Source organism: Lissotriton vulgaris, unplaced genomic scaffold (assembly GCF_964263255.1).
Source record: "Lissotriton vulgaris unplaced genomic scaffold, aLisVul1.2 SCAFFOLD_361, whole genome shotgun sequence".
NCBI lineage: Eukaryota > Metazoa > Chordata > Amphibia > Caudata > Salamandridae > Lissotriton > Lissotriton vulgaris.
Genome location: NW_028243767.1, coordinates 141,983 through 160,764, shown reverse-complemented (window position 1 = coordinate 160,764; position 18,782 = coordinate 141,983). Strand labels below are relative to the sequence as shown.

The 18,782-nt window shown below is 44.0% G+C and overlaps 1 protein-coding gene across 1 annotated transcript in view; it reads left to right on the top strand.

Annotated features, from left to right (window-relative positions):
- The first annotated feature begins 295 nt into the window (after window positions 1-295).
- The window catches only part of LOC147668236 (lipolysis-stimulated lipoprotein receptor-like), a 119,151-nt gene continuing 100,664 nt past the window's right edge, over window positions 296-18,782 (top strand). The window contains exon 1 of the mRNA XM_086948678.1: window positions 296-1,029. Within this exon, the coding sequence (XP_086804804.1) occupies window positions 972-1,029 (58 nt within the window). The 5' untranslated portion in view covers window positions 296-971. The remainder of the gene's footprint in view (window positions 1,030-18,782) is intronic.

Sequence of the window (18,782 nt, the reverse complement as noted above, 5' to 3'; positions counted from 1 at the left end):
CGCCAGTGGGAGAAGCGCCCATCTCATAGTGGCAATGGATGGCCAACTCCTACCAAAAGTTTTGGGAACCGACACTTTTATTACTTATTTTATTAACACAAATTATGAAATGCTCATCCACATCGTGAACTCATCCAGACATCTAGAGGCTAGTCGGTCATTTCAAAATATGCACTACGCTAAAGTCACGGGTTGCTTGAAAAATCATTACAGAAACAGCCGGAAAAATCAAATGATCTAACAGAATGCAACATAAAGTAAATCGTGAAGTATAAATCGGGACCTCGTCGCTGGCATGGATTCCTAAAAGGTGTCTCTAAGTCACTGTTGAGAAATCGGTGTGCGTTTAAAGCAGAACCAGTCTTTAGCTCTCTATGAATTTCTTGGCGGGTCTGCTCAATAGTACATTTACATTAGCATGCACTTCTGGTTGAGCCCTGGGAGGTTAACGGCTGAATTGCGGGAAGAGTTTCGGTGAAACTGAAAACATGGTAGCTGCTCTCTTAAACAATACAACAAAACCCAGAGAAACCTCAATGGGGAATTGAGGAAGTGGGGAAACATCCAAATAACATTCCAAAGCCCCGGAGGACTTTATCTGCCTTTTTCCCAACCCTACCCGCAAGCGTCGTTTATCAACACTTGTTACTCAAGTTTTGGGAGGCGGGGCTTCCTACCTGACTGACACAAGCTCTTCCTGTTGAGTTTAGCAATGCCCGGAAGAAGGAGGAGCCGTGCTCGCACACCTAGACCTGTCCTCCCTATTGGACCCGGAAGTTGGCGCCGTCGTGAGCGCGCTTCGGTTTCGGCCACTCTAGGTCACTCCCTCTGTGGCCAAGGCTTGGCCCGCGCGGCTCTTTTGCGCTGGTGCCGCGTTCACAGTATTATCTTCCCGAACCTGCCACTCCTGTACATTCGGCCCGCGCGGAGGACTGCACCTGTAGGGCGTTGGTGCCCGCAAGACTTCCGCCATGGAATCTTCACTTGGGCCTCCAGCCGTTCTTTGCCTACTTCTAATCAGTTTCTCCGGTAAGTTAAGGATAGAGTGCTTCCGCGATTGTCCTGGAAGGAAGCACGGGGCGACAGTGTATTTGAGGTCACAGGCTTTCCGGTCTCGCGATTTGATTGGGATTACTTTTAGTGGTACTTGGAGGAGAATGCATTTGTGTGGGGTGTACAAGGTGGCGACAGCCACACTGCTGCACTATCATTTGTGGTTCAGGGATTCCCCTTCATTTGAATTTGAATGAAGACTGCGTTTGTCAAGGCGCGTGAATGGAATTAAATTTGAATATATGAAGCCTTTCTGAAAATGCATGTGATGCTGCTGCGATTTTACTAATATTGCATTTGGTATTTGGTAGTTGTGTAGAGGTATGCCCTTATTCATTATCCTTAAGTCACGAGTTGGCCGATTTTATTTAATTCACTTCTCTATGACTGAAAGACTTTATATACCCATGAAGCACATTTTGAAGTACCTGGTTCTCATGACGCATTACGGTAGGTATTCTGATTTGATGGTCTCTGATTTCAAAGTCTGTCAACGTTGTGAGTTGTAATTTATATTGGTACTAACGCCTGAAAGCACTTTTAAACTTTAAATAATATGATTAGAAATGTAATATGCAAAATTATTCTGTTTATCAGTTTTTTTACGTTTATGAAAGTGTGTGGTAGTCTGTGAGTTGGCGCCTTACAGAGAGAAGTCCCCTGAGCTACAATTCTACTGCTGACCGTGAAGAGAACATTATTTTGTCATAATCACATATCAGTGGTACATTTCAATAACATGAGTCAGCCGTGCTCCTGTTAGACGATAAGAGGCTTTTTGTTATTGTTGCAGACGTGTAGCCAATGAGTCAACTCAGTTTTGTGTGAAGTTATGTGGTCAGAGTTGCAGAGGCAGCGTTTCGTATTTCAAGTGCCCTTAGACTGAGATTCGCATCTCTCCGGGCCAGACCTGGTTGAGTTTTGGGAGGAAGGATATGCCTGTCTTTTTCTGTTGATAATTTGTTTTCATTTTATGCTGCATCGTCTAGGCCTCCGTATGGTTGGAACGCTTGTTCTCAAGACACAGGCAATCCAGAGCTCCTGGGCCACATATTAGGACGGTTCAGCGACTTAAAGTTCACCAGTGGTATCTACACAATGGAGGCATAAAGAATTTGAATCCATCAGGGCAGGTTTATGAGTCGGTGAACTAAGTTGCAGTAAATTACGTAATAATAAATGTTATTTCCAGCATTTGTAAATGGCTTGAGTATGCTGAAAAGCTTGATATAATACCAAGTTTTTATTATTAGTAAGGTGCAACTTGAGTTTTACAGTGGTAGCATATTTGAGACCCATGTGCGAGTGTGTGTAGCTGTTGCTCTTGGTTTGACTCGTTAAGAATATAATTTCTAGAATGTCTGAATCACTGGTGCGTTGCATTCTGTAATTTCCAATAAAACCCTGTAGTCCTTTGTCGACTTAAGTTGCACCTCTCCAGGTACGTGACTTACAATCTTTGGGTGTATTATTGCTTTTGGATCTTGACCAAACTGATTTACGTTTGGGTTGGACCATGTGTGAGAACAGTAAGCAACAAAAAAAAAACGTTGTCTAGGGTGGTTAAGTAGCTTAGATAATTGAAAGCATTTCATCCATCGCATTTTTGTTTCTTTTACTCCAAAGTCTATAAACTGGAGCTCCGTGTATATGCTCGGTGAGTCACGTGATGATGAATGTATCCTTGCTGGGTTGCATTTTTTACATGCATGCAGGTACTCGTAAAGATCGCGATTCTGAGTCAGTGGATGCTTGTTTATTGTTTTCCGTTTATAGCTGCACACCATTCTCACGACCGTATTTGTTCAAATTGTATCTAATGTAAATGTGCAAAGACTCTGAATTGTTCTCTGTATTGTATCTTCTTGAAACATCAATGGTCACACTTAGACTACTGAGTTGGTACTTTTGTGTCCATTCATCCAGCTTTCCACAATTCAGGAGCTGTTACCACTTACTGTCTTTGTTGCTTGCAGTTTTACTTGTCTGCGTAAGTTAGTGTCGTCCCAAGCAATTCTAATGCTTGAAATACAGGCGGGGGATTTCTCGTCCAGTGAAATTCATCCTCACTGTTAAATACCTGCGGCGATTTAGTGGCATTCCTACAGTTATCACTGTTGGAATGCCACAGAATACTACTTGCAGATGTGGTTATATTGAAAGTAGAATTCCCTTAAACGAAGTCAGTTTTGTGAAGTCGCTAGAATTGGAAAGTGCCCTCCAGTGAGGTTGGCTATATCTGCACAATAAGATGATTTACCCCCAGAAAACCTTCGTGTATACCCAACTAGCACAAAGGGCATGACAGACAATGGAATACTGTGCCACAGCAGCCCATAGCTGTCTGCCTTTTGATTATTAAAGGTAAGGAGACCTACGTATTTAATGTGTGGTATGGTTGGTGTTGCTGGTTTCACATTTAAGTGAGCATGCTGTGTCACAGACGTCTCTTCTGACCAGGAAGGCTATCCCCCCCCCCCCCCCCCCCCTACTTAGGCACTAACCAAATGTCCCTGCTTTTTAACTATGTTCAGAATAACGACTTTCTCTGATTGTTTTCAAACCTAGGATCTTTTATGCAGACAAACAAAAAAATGAGGTATTGATTGCAAACAAACGAGTTGTAGTTTCGAGGGTTCTTTCAAATGAAGCATTCCATGACAATTACCTTAACGACGTGGGAGCAAAATATTAAATAGAGAGTGGGGACATACAGACATCACTCTTGTTCACACACGTTTAAATGAATGATTGATGATCTGTACTGAATTACTGTACTTCAGTTTGTTGCATTCATGCTATTGATCAGTCTTATGAAAGGTTCAGAGTGTCGAATATTTAGATGCTAATTTAAAGTCTTTTCTGAAGCAAGACTACTTCACCTTTAATGTCTCAATGAAAAAGCTACATCATTGTGTTCTCTTAAGTCCGATGACCTGACGAAAGGAGCATTGTGGATTTAATACTTGTGAACATGTAACTAAAGAGTAAGCACTCTGAATCAAGCTCTCACAGTCATTTTATGACAGTGGGAGCTAACCATAAATGCTTGATAGGCTACTAAGACAAGGCAAAAAGCGTTGCCCCCTTCTCCTGATCGGTATGGAGACTGCTCCAGGACGTACAAAAAACCGAAGTGAGGGATTTGTCAGCCGCAACCCTAAACTTGGTACTTATGAGTCGGAGAATACAATGATGTAGCTACAAATCTTAATTCTACATTGAAAGAAAAGGGAACAGAAATTGTAGTGCTAATTAGAGCTATCAGTATAACTCCCTCAGGGAGTGGGAGGAGTTAATTGATTGCCACATATTTTCCGCGACTGGTATCTATGGAGAAAAGGAATGGCAACCAAACTGTTTACAACAAGTGCAAATAAATATGAATCCCTGTTCTTTTCTGTTAGCCCCATGGTTAGGGGTCGTGTCAAGTCCAAAATGTAAATCCTCGCCCACCTAGTGTGTCATGCTCATCATAGGGCTCTCCATCTAGCACTGAAAATTTAACTTGTGAAGTGTAAATTCTTTGCATTACCTTGTTCTTCTTTACAATGCAGTCAACCCTAACTGTAAACTGTCCTGGTACTTGTTGTCATGCTAGTATCTTCACAGCAAATGAAAAATATCACTGTGTGCCTAAAATGTTTACTCATCTCTCACTTTTCGCATGATTTAAAACCCATTTAAAGGTTCCAACAAGAGCATACATGTCTAACAATGCATAATTCTGGCAACATTATGCTGAGTCCCGGCTGGCTATAAAACCTGGAGTGATGCATTGTCATGTTTATCAGCAGTGTCAAGCTATTTTTTTTAAATAGCAAGGCGTCTTCTAGTCGTAAGATCTTTTCCAACAAATGACAAGCTATGACACGTGCTCTCTCCCTCCCCCTCCAGAAACTGAGCTCTTTCAAGCCAGTCATATCCTTCCTCTAAAGTCTAAAGCAAAGGCATCGGATGCAAATGGGGTCACCCCATTTGCATCAGCTTTGAGGGTTTCCCCTGAGTGACCAAATCTCTGGCAGAGGGTTGCATGATTCTTGGCTTGAGTCCACCAAAAAATGATGCTGGACATGTTCAGGGGATCAACCTCGTTGGGGGTTCAGGGGGTGGTTTCACATTCTTGCACATGACCGCCACATCCAAGAAACTGCTAAATATAGGTACTCCGATGGACCATCTTCCACTCACTAAATAGTCAAATTACAATGTTACAATTTATAATGTAAGAGACATAAATAACCCTGCAAAATTAGAATGCCTACTCAGAACTTGCATTGCTAAACCCTGATGTGCGTCTTTCACAGGAGACCCCCTGATTCCCTCTGGCCATGCTTGCCAGCGATTCAAAATCTACTCCCCAATATTTCTTCCTCTTTTGTGAAGAGGACAGTAGAGTTTACAATTCTCGCAAAAGGAGGCTGTGGGTTTGATTGTTTGGTGCAGCAATGACTTTAGGAATGCCGAAAGTTTACCTTGCATGCCATGGTATAGTAGACATATGGAGGTCTAGAAATCCACTATTAAAGGATTATTCCCACTGTTCGGCCACCCTTAAAGGTTACACACAGGTTGACCACTTGTTCCTACAAAGATCTACTACCCATGATCCTGGAAGCCAATTAGGGGCTCATGACCCTTTCTGACCATGGTCCACTGTCCTGCATTTTGGAATTACCCACTTTTAAAAGCAGACCAGGGCGCCCCTGGTGATTTAATGAAGTTTTATAAGACCAGTTGGTAGTCATTAGCAAAAGTATTGCAAGTCCTGATATTAGAACAAACTACCCAACCCACCATTGTCATCTCTCCTGATGACCAACCCCCATTGAACTATGAGCCTGAGCCGGGGTCAGCTCTTAGCACCTTCACTATTACTGAACTTTCTGGTACACTGGACTGTGAACCAATTAAGCAAGATTTGTCGGTTGCCCAGGTTAAAATCCTCTCTTGGAACATGGCGGGTCTTAAGAATAAACTGCCCATCCCAGAGTGGGGCTCCTTTATGGCCTCACATAATATCTGTATGTTGCAGGAAAACTGGGCCTTAAAAGAAAGTAGGGTTCAAGGCTTTGCAACATTCGACATCCTGGCAAGCATGGGTGAGAGGCGTAGGCCTTCGGGTGGGCTGTCTATATGGGTTGGTACACATCTTGGTGCTAAGGCATCTCAAATTCCAACCAACTCAATGGACGTGCAGTGCGTGTTGTTGAGTATGTTAAATGGGCCGGACATTGCCTTGATCAGTGTATATTCAAGGCCAGTTAGGCGAGGTCTCGAGTCAGAGGCTATTGAGACCTTGTTAACCTTCATCCAATCGATTGATCCATCCACCGTGTTAATCCTGGGTGGAGACTTTAACTGTCACTTTGAGCCACTCATGGAGCGGAATTTGAGCAATCCAGATGAGGTTGACTTGCTGTGGGCTATTCCTGACCCATTGATTACCCGGGTGAAGGCTTGGACCCCTTTGGTTCTACAATTGCAGTCATTCTCGCTAGTGACATCATTGCGAGCCTGTAATGGGAGGGTGGAGCCTGACAGACAAGGGAAAAACACGTTTAATCGATTTAAAAACCAGTACCTCAGTAATCGATTATATATTCATCGAGGCCAGGCATTGGGACATGCTGCACAAGTTCAGGGTCATTGAAAGATCTGACAGTGATCATAATGCTTTGGTCCTGTCACTTAAATCGGGGAGCTTTGGGTTGAAATGTCAAACTCCGGCTGAAGATTTCACCATTGTGCCTTTAATAATAACAAACTGTAGGCGCAGGGTTAAATGGCCAGATCTTCAGATGTCCACTAGTAAACTTGCCGAATTATGAGTCTGTTATCCCATTCATTGAAGACCTGGGGAAATCCGGCCACCTAGGCAGGGCTTCTGAAATACACATCCAACTGGTTGCCCCACTCCAAGACATTCTGTATCCGTGAGAAAGCCAAAATACCCTCGAACAATAATACTTAGATGGTATAACGCCTCCTGCAGGAAGGCCAAAAAAGCCCTTCTCATAGCAATAAAAAACAACAACAGGGAGGAAATTAGGGCCCTTTGCATCATGTACAAAAAGGCAATCTGTGATGCTAAGAAGGAATGGGAGGCCTCTGCGTGGGAGGAATTGGGATCCGCGCTTAGCGCCAATGACTTTAAATCATTCTGGTCCATAGTTGCAACAAGACTTAGTGGGCATACCCCTGCACTTGCTCCGAATATAGCCCCTTCAATTTGGGAAAGCCATTTTTGTGATCTCTATGGCATCCATGAGCCTGATGAAAAGCCTGTTACTGTCCTCGAACCACAGCAGCCTGTAAGCATTAGTGGGGCTGAGCGGGGACAGTTATCTACAGTTCCCTTATGCCCCGCCCCAGTTGAATTTTTCACCCTAGCTGAGGTAGAGACAGCTATAGGCAAATTGATTCCAAACAAAGCTCCAGGTTTGGACAAATTGCCAGGGGATTTGTTTAGGACACAACCGAAAATCTGGGCCCCCTATTTGGTGGTTCTGTTAAATGGTATTCTACAGGGAGATGACTTGCCACCTACCTGGTTAGGGGATGAAATCGTGCCTATCTTAAAAAAGGGTTGTCCATTAACCCCTTCTAATTATAGGCCGATCATACATCCCAAAAGTTGATGGGGAGGGTCATCCTTGGTAGGATTTTAGGGTGGATTGAGGATAATGGGATACTGTCCATACTCCAGGCAGGATTTATGTCTGGCACCTCCACTCTAGACCAAATATTTCGCCTGCAGGTCCTATACTGGAAGACAGCCAAGGTGGAGGGTGGCAGCCTCTACCTTGTGTTTGTGGACCTGCGGGCAGCTTTTAATCTAGTTCCACGGAAAAATTTGTGAAGAGTACTAGCAGACTTGGGCCTCCCGCCCTATTTGTTAGCCATTCTTTCTAGGCTTCATGAAAACAACTTTGCCCAGGTGAGGTGTGGCGCGCACGGCGAACTCACAGATCAATTTCCTGTTCAAAAAGGAGTTCGCCAAGGGTGCGTATTGGCGCCAACGCTATTCAGCCTCTACATAAATGGCCTCGTGGAACACCTGAATGGTGTGGAAAATAATGATGCCCCTAAATTAGCCACAGGTAGAGTGCCCGCTCTGATGTTCGCAGACGACACCTTGCTGTTGTCTAGAACATCATCGGGCATTCAGAGAATACTTGATGGTTTTGTGGAGTTCTGCGACCTTCGGGGGCTGGAAATCAATTTAGGTAAAACGAAATTTATGATTTTTAACCCTCCGAAGCGCGTACGCCCAAATCCTGTTTTTCATGGTACTCCCCTTGAAAGGGTTACAACGTTTGTTTTATTTGGGTGTCACGTTAACTGCGAATTTTGGTTGGAATATGCAGATCGCCAAATCCACACTCAAGGTATCCCAGCTAGCGGGGGGCATCAGTAAGGTTTCCAGGGTATCTACTTTCAGGCCGGCGTCCCCAGCCCTGGAGATATATTGCCGGCAGCAACCTATGGGGCTGAACTTTGGGGGCACAAGCAGATAACTAATCTTAAAAGGGTGGAGCAGTGTTTTGTTAGAAATTTAGTTGGGTTACCACCTAGCAAGCCATTGATCCCTCTTAGATTCGACCTAGGCATGCTGCCAATAGAGGAGATCACCAGTGCTAGACCAATTATGTACTGGAAGAGGTTGTGGTCAGTCCCTGAACTGGATGCGTACAGAGCAGAATTTTCTGAGATTTGCCTCTTCTTAAAAACAAAAAGATCCCTTGGCTTCAGCATATTAGTACCCGTTTAGGTTTTCCTGAATTATGGGAAACCCCTGAGATTTTCTGCCTCGGGATATCCAAGAATGAACTTCTTTCTCAGATACGTACGTCAAACTATCAAATATTAATGAGCTCTGCATCACTGGGTAAGCTGACATCTGAATTCCTCCTAGTTAAACCAGAACCTAAAGTCGAGGAATTTATTGCCTTATTCGAACCCCCAGTTGCCCGAAAGCTGTATCTTCAGTTAAGGCATGGCACTCTTCCAGTTAGGTCTTTTACATCAAAATGGTCAAATCCTAACAATGAAGTTTGCCCAGCTGGCAGCTATAAAACTGAGAATGTAACCCATGTACTGTTTTTCTAAATCAGGCTTATAATCGGCAGGCAACAAAACTCTGGTTGCCGAATTTATTTTTGACAGGGTAGGTTCAAGTTGCTCCCGCCCCTTAAGGAGGATCTTGCAGAGAACCAGAAAGTATTGGTTTAGGATAAACTGGAGTAAATCGGAGAGCATTACAATGGTCTAATTCTACAATCTGATAATGGGGGGGGAAAACTCTGACAGGGACCAGGTAGGCTTATCAACGTAAACCGAGGAATACAATAGACACTGAAATTAACAGTTGGCACACTCTTTCCCGGTTCGGGCGTGTCACAGCTATTAAAATGTCTCTACTAGCCAAGATACTCTATACCTTCCAAAATATGCAACTGTGTATACAAATTGAATAAAGACTGTTATTTATGATGTCCAGCTCCTACAGATGGAGTAAAGAAGGCTCTGTAGATGGAAATGCTTGATTGGTGCCAGACATAGAGGTATAAGAGTGTCCAATCTCCTTAACTACTATTTTATGGCTCACCTCCGTTTCTTCGTAGATGTGTTAAGAGGAACATTGATGAAATCAGGAGCATGCTTGACCCTACTTTGAAAGGGAGCTGTTCTCTCCATGGTCCCATAAATACCCAAAATGAACAGAAGGGCTAATTTATATACGTACACATCACAACATCATCATTAAGGATACAGGATAGAATAGGGGTGAGGCGATGCCTGGCCATGTTCCCCTCCCGTTTATACCCCTCTGGCAATAAAGAATTCTCTCCAGGCTAAGAGAGGTAGACTTAAATTGTGAGAAGGGGGAGCAGTTGTACAACTTTAAAGGGGGACAGATAAAACCTTTTGAGCAACTCAAAGAGGAGTATGGGGTACAAGAAAATTAACAATTTTGTTACTATTAAGTACACCATTGAGTCCTATAGCAACACACAAAGAAGCCTGCTACTAGAAACCGCACTTCATTTGAATAGTTTCTCTTCAACCATGACAGCAAGAGGTGGGTGGTTTCCAAGCTCTGCCAGCTCCTCAGCCGACTTGACCCTGGTAAACTGCACCCATGCCGGGATGGCTGAGGGAGAGAGCATGCCATCAGGCTCGACAGTGACCTATGGCAAGACATTATAACCAAAGCTATATTGGAAGTAGGGAGACTTTCTTGAAAATATGATCTTGGTGGCTCGCCTACCAAGTTGAAATCTAATGGACCCCCTGGAGGCACACACTGCATCCTTAACCCGCATTCTTTTGTTGTGCCTGCAGCTACAAACCTTTTTGCATTTGGTTCTAAAAACAATTGAAGGCATAACTAAGTCCCTACTGGTAAGATGCCGGTGATTGTTCTGGTGGAGTCACCATCAGAAGAAATGTACCCCTTACATGGGAGAAAAGATAACATTCTTGGCTGTGAAACACAGCCTCTCGCCAGAAACTGCCCTGCAAGATACTAAGCAACATTACCAGTTTCCATGACAGTTTTGTTCTGCTCTGATATTTATTATTCATGTATGAAAAGAAAACATTTAAAATATTGTTCATGTCTCACAGAGCAGAGTAGCCTGGGCGAGGAGCTAAAAAAGTGGCTAATGTCTCGAAGTTTTCGCACCATTGGGTGATCGCCCACTTTTGAACCATCTATTGGAAGATGACCTGCTGATATGGCAGTGAGGAAATGTTTACTGATATGTAAGCAAGACCAATTCAGACAAGAAATCTAGTACAGGTACCAATTCTGACCGCACAGGATCAAGTGTTTCTCAGACACCATCCAACCCAACATTATCAGGCTAATCTGTAATGCTTGTCTGTGAGTTCTGCCTTTGGTGATGAATTATTCAGCTGCTCACAATAAGCCTAAAATCACCCAGTGTACCCTGTAATCCTCCACGCCATGAGTATTCTACTGTCCTCTGGCACAATGTGATGAGCCGGGCCCTCTCGGTTCCGTACAAGAAAGTTCCGAACAACAGGATTCTAGACTTGTAATTTCCTATTCAAAGTGATCATCACAACTTTTTTTCATGACATGGGCCATTGCTGAATGGTTAACAGTAGAAAAACATCCCCTTTATTCTGCATCCAGCCCTGGAGAAGCACATCCACTGCCACTACGGCTGGGTTTGGTTACAATTTGTATCACCTGCCTATTTGGTGATCCAGCCTGGATGCAAATATATCAGCTGAAAACAATCCCCATGCCTGACAAAGTGTGCTGAAAACTTCTGGATGCAGCTTTAAAATGCTCCAACCCTGCAGATGTCTACAATGTCAGCTCGTGGTCCTTGACCCAGGTGAGTACTCTGCTGTTACATTATTCTCCAGGCTGAAGTGCCAACAATCCTTGGCTCTGTTATACAGGACCTTCAATCTGGTGCCACAGAGATGATTTATGGATTGAATTGACAACATATTGTCTTTCTTTAACAGAGCACAGCATTGGACTTTCTTGGTACAACATTTTACCGCAGAGGACCCCTCCAGGAGTTTCTTGCAGTTGATATGGAACATGAGCTTCTTCTCAGGTCTTTCTCTCCTCCATAGACAAGTCGCCACATCTTGCACACCAAGTGGTTTTGCTGGTATAGGATTCCATTACAAGGAACGGACCGGAAGATGGCTCTCCTGTTCCATGCTTTTAGTTGAGCTAGCCACCGCCTTCTTGGCCTCCCCCGAGTGGGTACTACTTCTGAATAGGTGAGGCATTTCCCCAAATGAATGGATTTCAGTCTCTGGAGAACCCAGTAGTGGAAATGACCTGTGAATATTGCCTGAATAGACGAATAGAGCAGTCTCACCACTTTTGCTTTCTGTTGATGGGTAGTCCTGGGGTTGGCTAGAATTTGTCTCCGTTTCTGGCTAATCACACAATCTTCCTCAGTGAGAGACTATGGGGAGATTCTAAGTCAATTGCAAACTCATGAAAAGTTTCTTGTTATGAGGGCACCACCAGTGACTGCTCATTGATCAGGAGCGTTGTCTATCAAGAAGTAAGATTGCCTTGGCTGGGTGTTTGGTCATCCTCCTCGAGCACTGTTTCATTAGTAGAGTGTCATCTAAGTACACTTTAAGTCGGATGCCCTGAGTTCTAAATGTTTCTGGCACTGGTTTCAAGAGCCTGGTGAAACTCCACAGGGCCGAGGCTAGGCTGAAAGGGAGTTACTTGAAAACTCCATCGTCTTTTCCTTTTAGACAAATTGAAGGCATCTGCAATGGACTATCGGAATGGAAAGATATGCCTACCGTAGATCCAATCGTTCCATCCAGTCCCCTAGATGGTGTTCGTCCCTGACTAAGCAAATACCTTCATTTTGCAAGGGAGGGGGGGGGGGGGTAAACCTAAACCATCCACTCATTGAATCCCTTGAGTTTTATCAGGGACCACACCCTTTTGTTCTTCTTTTCCACCAAAAAGAGTTCCTTGACAAAACTCCTTGGGGTGAGAGTTGATCTGATAACAATCCTTTCCCTTTAATGCCACCACATCTTGGCCTATCAGGAGTGCATCTGCTTCTGAGGACAGTGGCAGAGGTCAGTGAAGTTGTTTGGGGGAGCATAATGTTGTATATCAAACACATTCACGGTCTGCAAGATTCATGCATTTTTGATTAGAGGTTGCCAAATCTGTGTAAAGACGTCCACCTGCCCCTACCTTTCACACTGGAAAACCGAGAAACACTGACCAGAATAGTTTTCAGAACTGTAACTGACACGAATGAGCCCCTCTGCCTACCCCATGAGAAGGGAATAATCAACTGAATGTTTTGATCTTGGCAGTGGCCCCTTTTGTTGTACTGTCCCTAATGGGGGGCTTAATGGAAGAGTGCCCCCTACTATGACGGGTCCGGGTGAAAACCTTTAGTGTGAAGACCTTCTTGATGGATGCCAGGGTCTTGTCCACAGAGGTGAAAGTGGATACAAATGTTCCCATGAAAGAGTTACCAGAGAGGGCCCCCTCCTCCCGGGGCTACAGTACCTGCCTTGAGGAGGCTAGTCTTGCCTAGTTTAGGATTTGTCTTGATGGTGAGAGATCTATGTCGCTTGGTGTGTATGGCACGGTTTGCATGCCCGTCAAAAAAGAAGTTTGCCCAGCATGACAAGATGTTGGAATATTAGGAAGTCTGACTGCCATCCTCCGTCATATCTAGGATTTGAATGAGTGGGCCTGCTAAATCCTGTAGTTTGCCCTGGCAGGTCCGGTGAATGCATTTTTCAGAGCCCGTGGCAGAATTTGGTAGCCATCTTGGGGTCCAATATGGTATTATGGCTACTTTGCTCTCCAGAGAGGGCTTTGGACATTCCACTCTGAGATGGTTACAAACTTCCTGCGAAGCTATGTGGGATGCCACTTTGATCACTGGTGAAGGTAAATATTTTTAATATTTTACTGTGGGAATGTCATTGCTGCACAGCATGTTCAACATGGACTTGATTCCTGGTCAGATTCCCCTTTTAAAGTGCTCTGGGACAGTGCGAAGTAAGAGATGGCCAGACGTACCTCAACTTGTGTGACCTCCGGCGGTCAGCTGTCCCAAAGGCTGGGAAGCATGTGGTCAGTCTGCACTTAGAGCGCAACTGCCACTGGAGGACGCCTATTGCGTGTATGTGCGACCTCGCACCTGACAAATTAAGCAGATCAGAGCAAGTAACCAGAATAGCCGGTCTCGCAGTTTGTTTACTCTAACACTGCAAGGAAAAATTTAGCTAAAAGGCATAGCAATCCTATTGCAGCAAAGCAATACCAGTTGCATAAGAGAGGAAGAAATATATGCACTTATCTGGCGGCGCAGCGAAAAAAGATGGAGCACATGAAGTGGAAAGCCTTTTTCAGGGATAGAATGATGTCAATTGGAGGCAAATGTTTCCTCCTCACCCCCACCCCCGAATATATTCTCTATGCATGGTATAGTTATAAGGCAGTGAATGTGTTCTACTGATTTAGAGGATCGGACCAACCCCATACAAGTCAGTACGAGTTCATGCCCTATATATACATCATGTGATAACTTAATGTACATCCTTGAGGTCTGTGCTCTACCAATCTCCCTTGAGCTTGGCATGCTCTGAGTTGAATGTTCTTCATATTCATGTAAAACACCCATGTGTTGAACTCATCATGGCGACGGCCTGGAGCATTTAGTTTCCTTTTTTCCGTACCACAAATTCCTCAAAAGCCCATTGTGTTTAACTACTTAATCTCTGCACTTGCTTGTTCTTTGGGTCTGCTAATATGCTCAAATGGGGGTAATATGAAAATACTTATGCAGAGCCTGGGCAGTTACTAGTCATCTGATGTTCGCTTCTTTCAACTAAATAAGTGACTGGCCATCACAGGTCTTACCTGTGCCAGCATTGAAGTCCTTAGATGTCCTTCCATTAATAGTCTTTGTCAGTGCCTCTCCCCCTAGACTTGAAGGTTTTGAAATTGCAATTTTCCTTTTGTATGATGCTTGTGTAACTCCCTAGAAGTGTTTGTTAGACTTCTAATTGAGCCTGCTTGGTAAGTAGCCCGCAACATGCCCTCCTATTTAAAAAAAAAAAAATTGAATTTGGTAACTTTTTGTTAGTATTTACAAAAATACAAGTGCATTTAAACCGTGTGTGCCTCAAAAACAGTGAGTGCACATATAACATGGCTGTAGGCATAAATGCTAAACTAAATCTCTCGCCGCATTGTAGACAGGTCAATGAAAGCCTGCCAGACTCTCATGTCAGTCCTGGAATGAGTCATCCACGTGTCCAATCTTTTTTTTAATATATATATTTATTATGAGAACAATGCTAAAAAATATAGTAAATAAATAATACAATAATCAGAAGGTGAATTTTACAGATCACATTGTGTAAAAGCAAACAACCAACCTTGTTTACCCCCTCCCCAGACACCACATACACAGCACCCATTGTTTAGGAGACTCCGCATCCCTATGTAGTCCTCCAAACAGCACATGTCTGCATTTCCTTTCTTCTTCAAGGAACGTCCTGTCTTCTCCTCCCACTGCTATCTATTCGCTCTAACATGTAGTACTACAGCCATTTACCGCATACATTTGGAAATTTTCAGGGGCAACCCCTACTGGCTTATGTTGTTTTTTGGGCCATCGTTTACATGACCATTCACCGTTTCCACTCGTCCCTGGTAGGGCAATCCCATGACCACCAGTGTCTGGCAATATCTTTTTTGAGCTACAATAATGTCAAGGCAGCAGAGGAGTAGCTGAGCTTGTTAAAGATCTGGGAAGGAAGTGACTCATTAGAACCACTGTGTCACTCCCAACCACCTCTCAGCCTTCTATACAAATGAAGAGTCGGTCAGACAGTAGAGAATACAAACCAAGTGTATTTTATTCAGGTACACTTGAGCGGAGTCCAGTCTGACCAGCCTCCTGGGATTGCTGCAGAGGGACTGACTTAAACCAACATAAAGATACAGTATGTACATTTCTGAACCAGGAAAGTCCCGCCCGTAATGGAATTCTAGTAGCAGATGCAGCTAAAACAAAGAAGTACAGAAAGATTAGTTTCGACTCTGAGGCGGGGCACACTTTATCTCTATGCCACGGTCGTTTTGTTTGTGCCTACCGCTAGACTAGTGGGAGAAAACCTCTATCTATGGGAAAGGAATGTGTTAATCAGAACAGTGTATTCATTAGCAGAGCAAGGCCTAACCTTGGAGAAACTGAACTTTCCACAGCCTGCTTCTCGATTAAGGGAATACGCAGCTGACAATATGATTCAAAATGGCGACTAAACATAAAATGTTGCCACGAATGCTAACTTAACATGAGAACAAAGCACAAACAAAATAGCAAAACATTTTCATTTCATCAGACCCTCCTTTTATCATTTGTTAACCCATTTTAGATTGTGAAGGAAAAAGGTGTAATATTCTGAGAAGCAAAAGGACATCAACATTCGGAGCAATCCATATACTCGGTATCGGGAATAGAAGTAGTAAGGGATAATGTGGAACCAAACATGCCCTCGTCGATCTGGGTCATGTCATGAATGTCCTTTTGGAGCATGACCGCAGCACTAGTTTTATGAACTGGCATTTTTTGATTAGGAGTGAGAACATTTATACAATAGGTGCAGCATATTGGGAGACGGTGTACACAAGGCAACATGTGAAGAAGATACCAGCAATCGGAACTAGAAACATGAGGATCTTTCAACACCAGGACGTAAACATTCCAGAACCACCCTGATAGAGTCCAGGTACCATTTTCTTGGTGTATGTTAGATGAGTCTATGCAATTTCTGTATAGCAGCATACACATTGGGGGCGTGGTCAGGTATGTAAATGCAACAGCTATTGCCAATGACGCAACATGCCCCATCCCTATCTGCAAGTTTGACGTCCAACACCATCCCGTTCTGTAAGGTAACTAACCTCGTAGACTGAAGCTCAACAGTGATGTTTGTCAGTATGCCAGTATACCAGCTGTATTAATAACCCTTCAACAACCCTTGTTAACAGACACATTTTAAGGCTATTCGACATGGGACCCCAAAAGGGTATGAGACCCTTCATGGCATCCTCAAACTATTGTGAGGTGGTTTCTGTCTGATCTATATCCTTTGTGTCAATAACCCTTGTGACTCGGGGCAAGTATATACTCCTACGCTGCAGCTGATAATCTTTGTTAATTTGGCGGAGCAACATACACTGAGGGAAGAAGAAAAGAAAGAGAACATCTGCCTGACCATCCCAGAGGAAGCCATACATAAGCTTGGGGCCCACAGACAAAATAGACATTAAGGGGCAGAATCAAAGGCAAAGCATTAATCGTGCTGAGTGTGTAGGTGAAATTACATTTACTCTCCCCCGCCTATTCCCCTGGACACCAAAAGCAGCTGCTGAGCTGACTGCAGGCTCCAGTATTGGTCTGTCCTTTGTGACATTACGATCTTGGAAAGATTATAAATACCTGGAGGTGTTAAACTCCTGGAAATCAACAGTTTCCATTTGAAGCCATGTGGTGTTTTTCACCTTTTCATATTTGCTCATACAAGAGTCTAGGGACAACTTACCAGAAATCCCTTGGCCTTCCTTTCCTATGGTGCTAAACCCATGTTGGAAACTTATATAGTCTACCACAGTGCGAGAATCGGCAGACGTCATGACCTGAGTAGAGTGCTGGAAATAGTGGTGTACCATAACGAACAGTTCAAACCAACCCTCACAACTCCCAATGTATGACAATGGCATTGACGACAAATTATCACTTTTATGAGTAACTGAGGGGAACAATCCACAAACCCAACAATTAGTAGTATTGGACACATCATGAGCTTGGTGCAACATTTGTATAAAGACATTATCTGTGTAAGTCTTTCGGTGCTTTTTGTGAGGGGCCAAAGTAACAAAAATGTGTTCATTTGTTCATGGGGAATGGGCCTTGTACCAGTCAAGGAATGTACAGGATACTTCTCCTCTAGAAACCAAGATATTCCAAGTATCGCTACTAGTGCAACCACAACTATTATTGCAAAAACTATTTTACTCTTTGTAGACCAACTCCGCGCTGGACGTGGTGGTGCAAATGGCTGTTCCTCCACGTTAATAGGCTGACCAAATGGGTTCATTATGAAGCAAGAAAGAGAATGCAGTAAAAATTGATAACCAAGGCAATTGTTCCCAGTGTCCGTCTGTGCCTCACTCGTATAGTGCTCTTGAGCACTGGCGGTGGAGCTTGCTCAGTCCTAACCTCTTGATGAATCCCACGTTGATCAGGAAAATGTAATTCTCCCCCCCGCCCCTCCCCCCACCCCCCCCCCCCCCCCCAAAGGAGCATGTTCAGTCGATCCTGTCCAATGTCCGAACAGTGCACTAATCTTGCCTCTCCCTAAACTAACTCCGTTGGTAATACAGCAGTACACCCTAACTTGCACAGCCCATCCCTTACTAATCTGACTCCACCTTTGGTACACAGTCCCTAAGCCGAGGATGCAAATTGTACCTGTTGACTCCAGTCACAGAGGGGTCAACGAAGAGAGGCTCTTTAATGGCTCAAATTTCTGGAGGGATGACTGCATTTAGTACATCATCGTTCTCTGCATCCGTTGGGGTCCATATAAGCAGCGCATCACCAAAAGGGATGAACTGAGATACCATCTCACCCTCAGCATCCCCATTGCCCTCCCTTACCGACTGGTCCTTGAGCAAGGGTATCCGGCAATCCGGCAACAATGGCTGGAATGGATCCAATTCTTTCGGCCTGCAATTTTCATAGCAGTCCGAGTTGCAAGGAGAACCTGCTCGGGACTCAGAGCTCTTCTTCTTCCGCGGGAAGTTACGCAGCAGAATCCAGTCTCTCAACAGGATATTGTGACCAGGCCCCTCTGGAAATGGGTGTGAGTGACTCGCGAATTTGTTAAGAAATAGAATACAAACTTTTAGTTAACTCGTACAGGTAATCTGTCAGCAAAGAGTACTCCATCTCTGAGAACCTACGCAGCCAAGGGCCGCCCCAGGCCTTTCCGGGTCATCCAAACACAACCTATTAGGGTGACAATCCTGTTCTAGAGTGTGCTATAGTTCTAGTTGACAAAAGAGCTAAAGGCAAATAATCTGGCCACTGTAACTCTGTCTCTTGAATTTTTGCTAATTTCATCTTGAGTACCATTTTACCTCTCAACCAAAC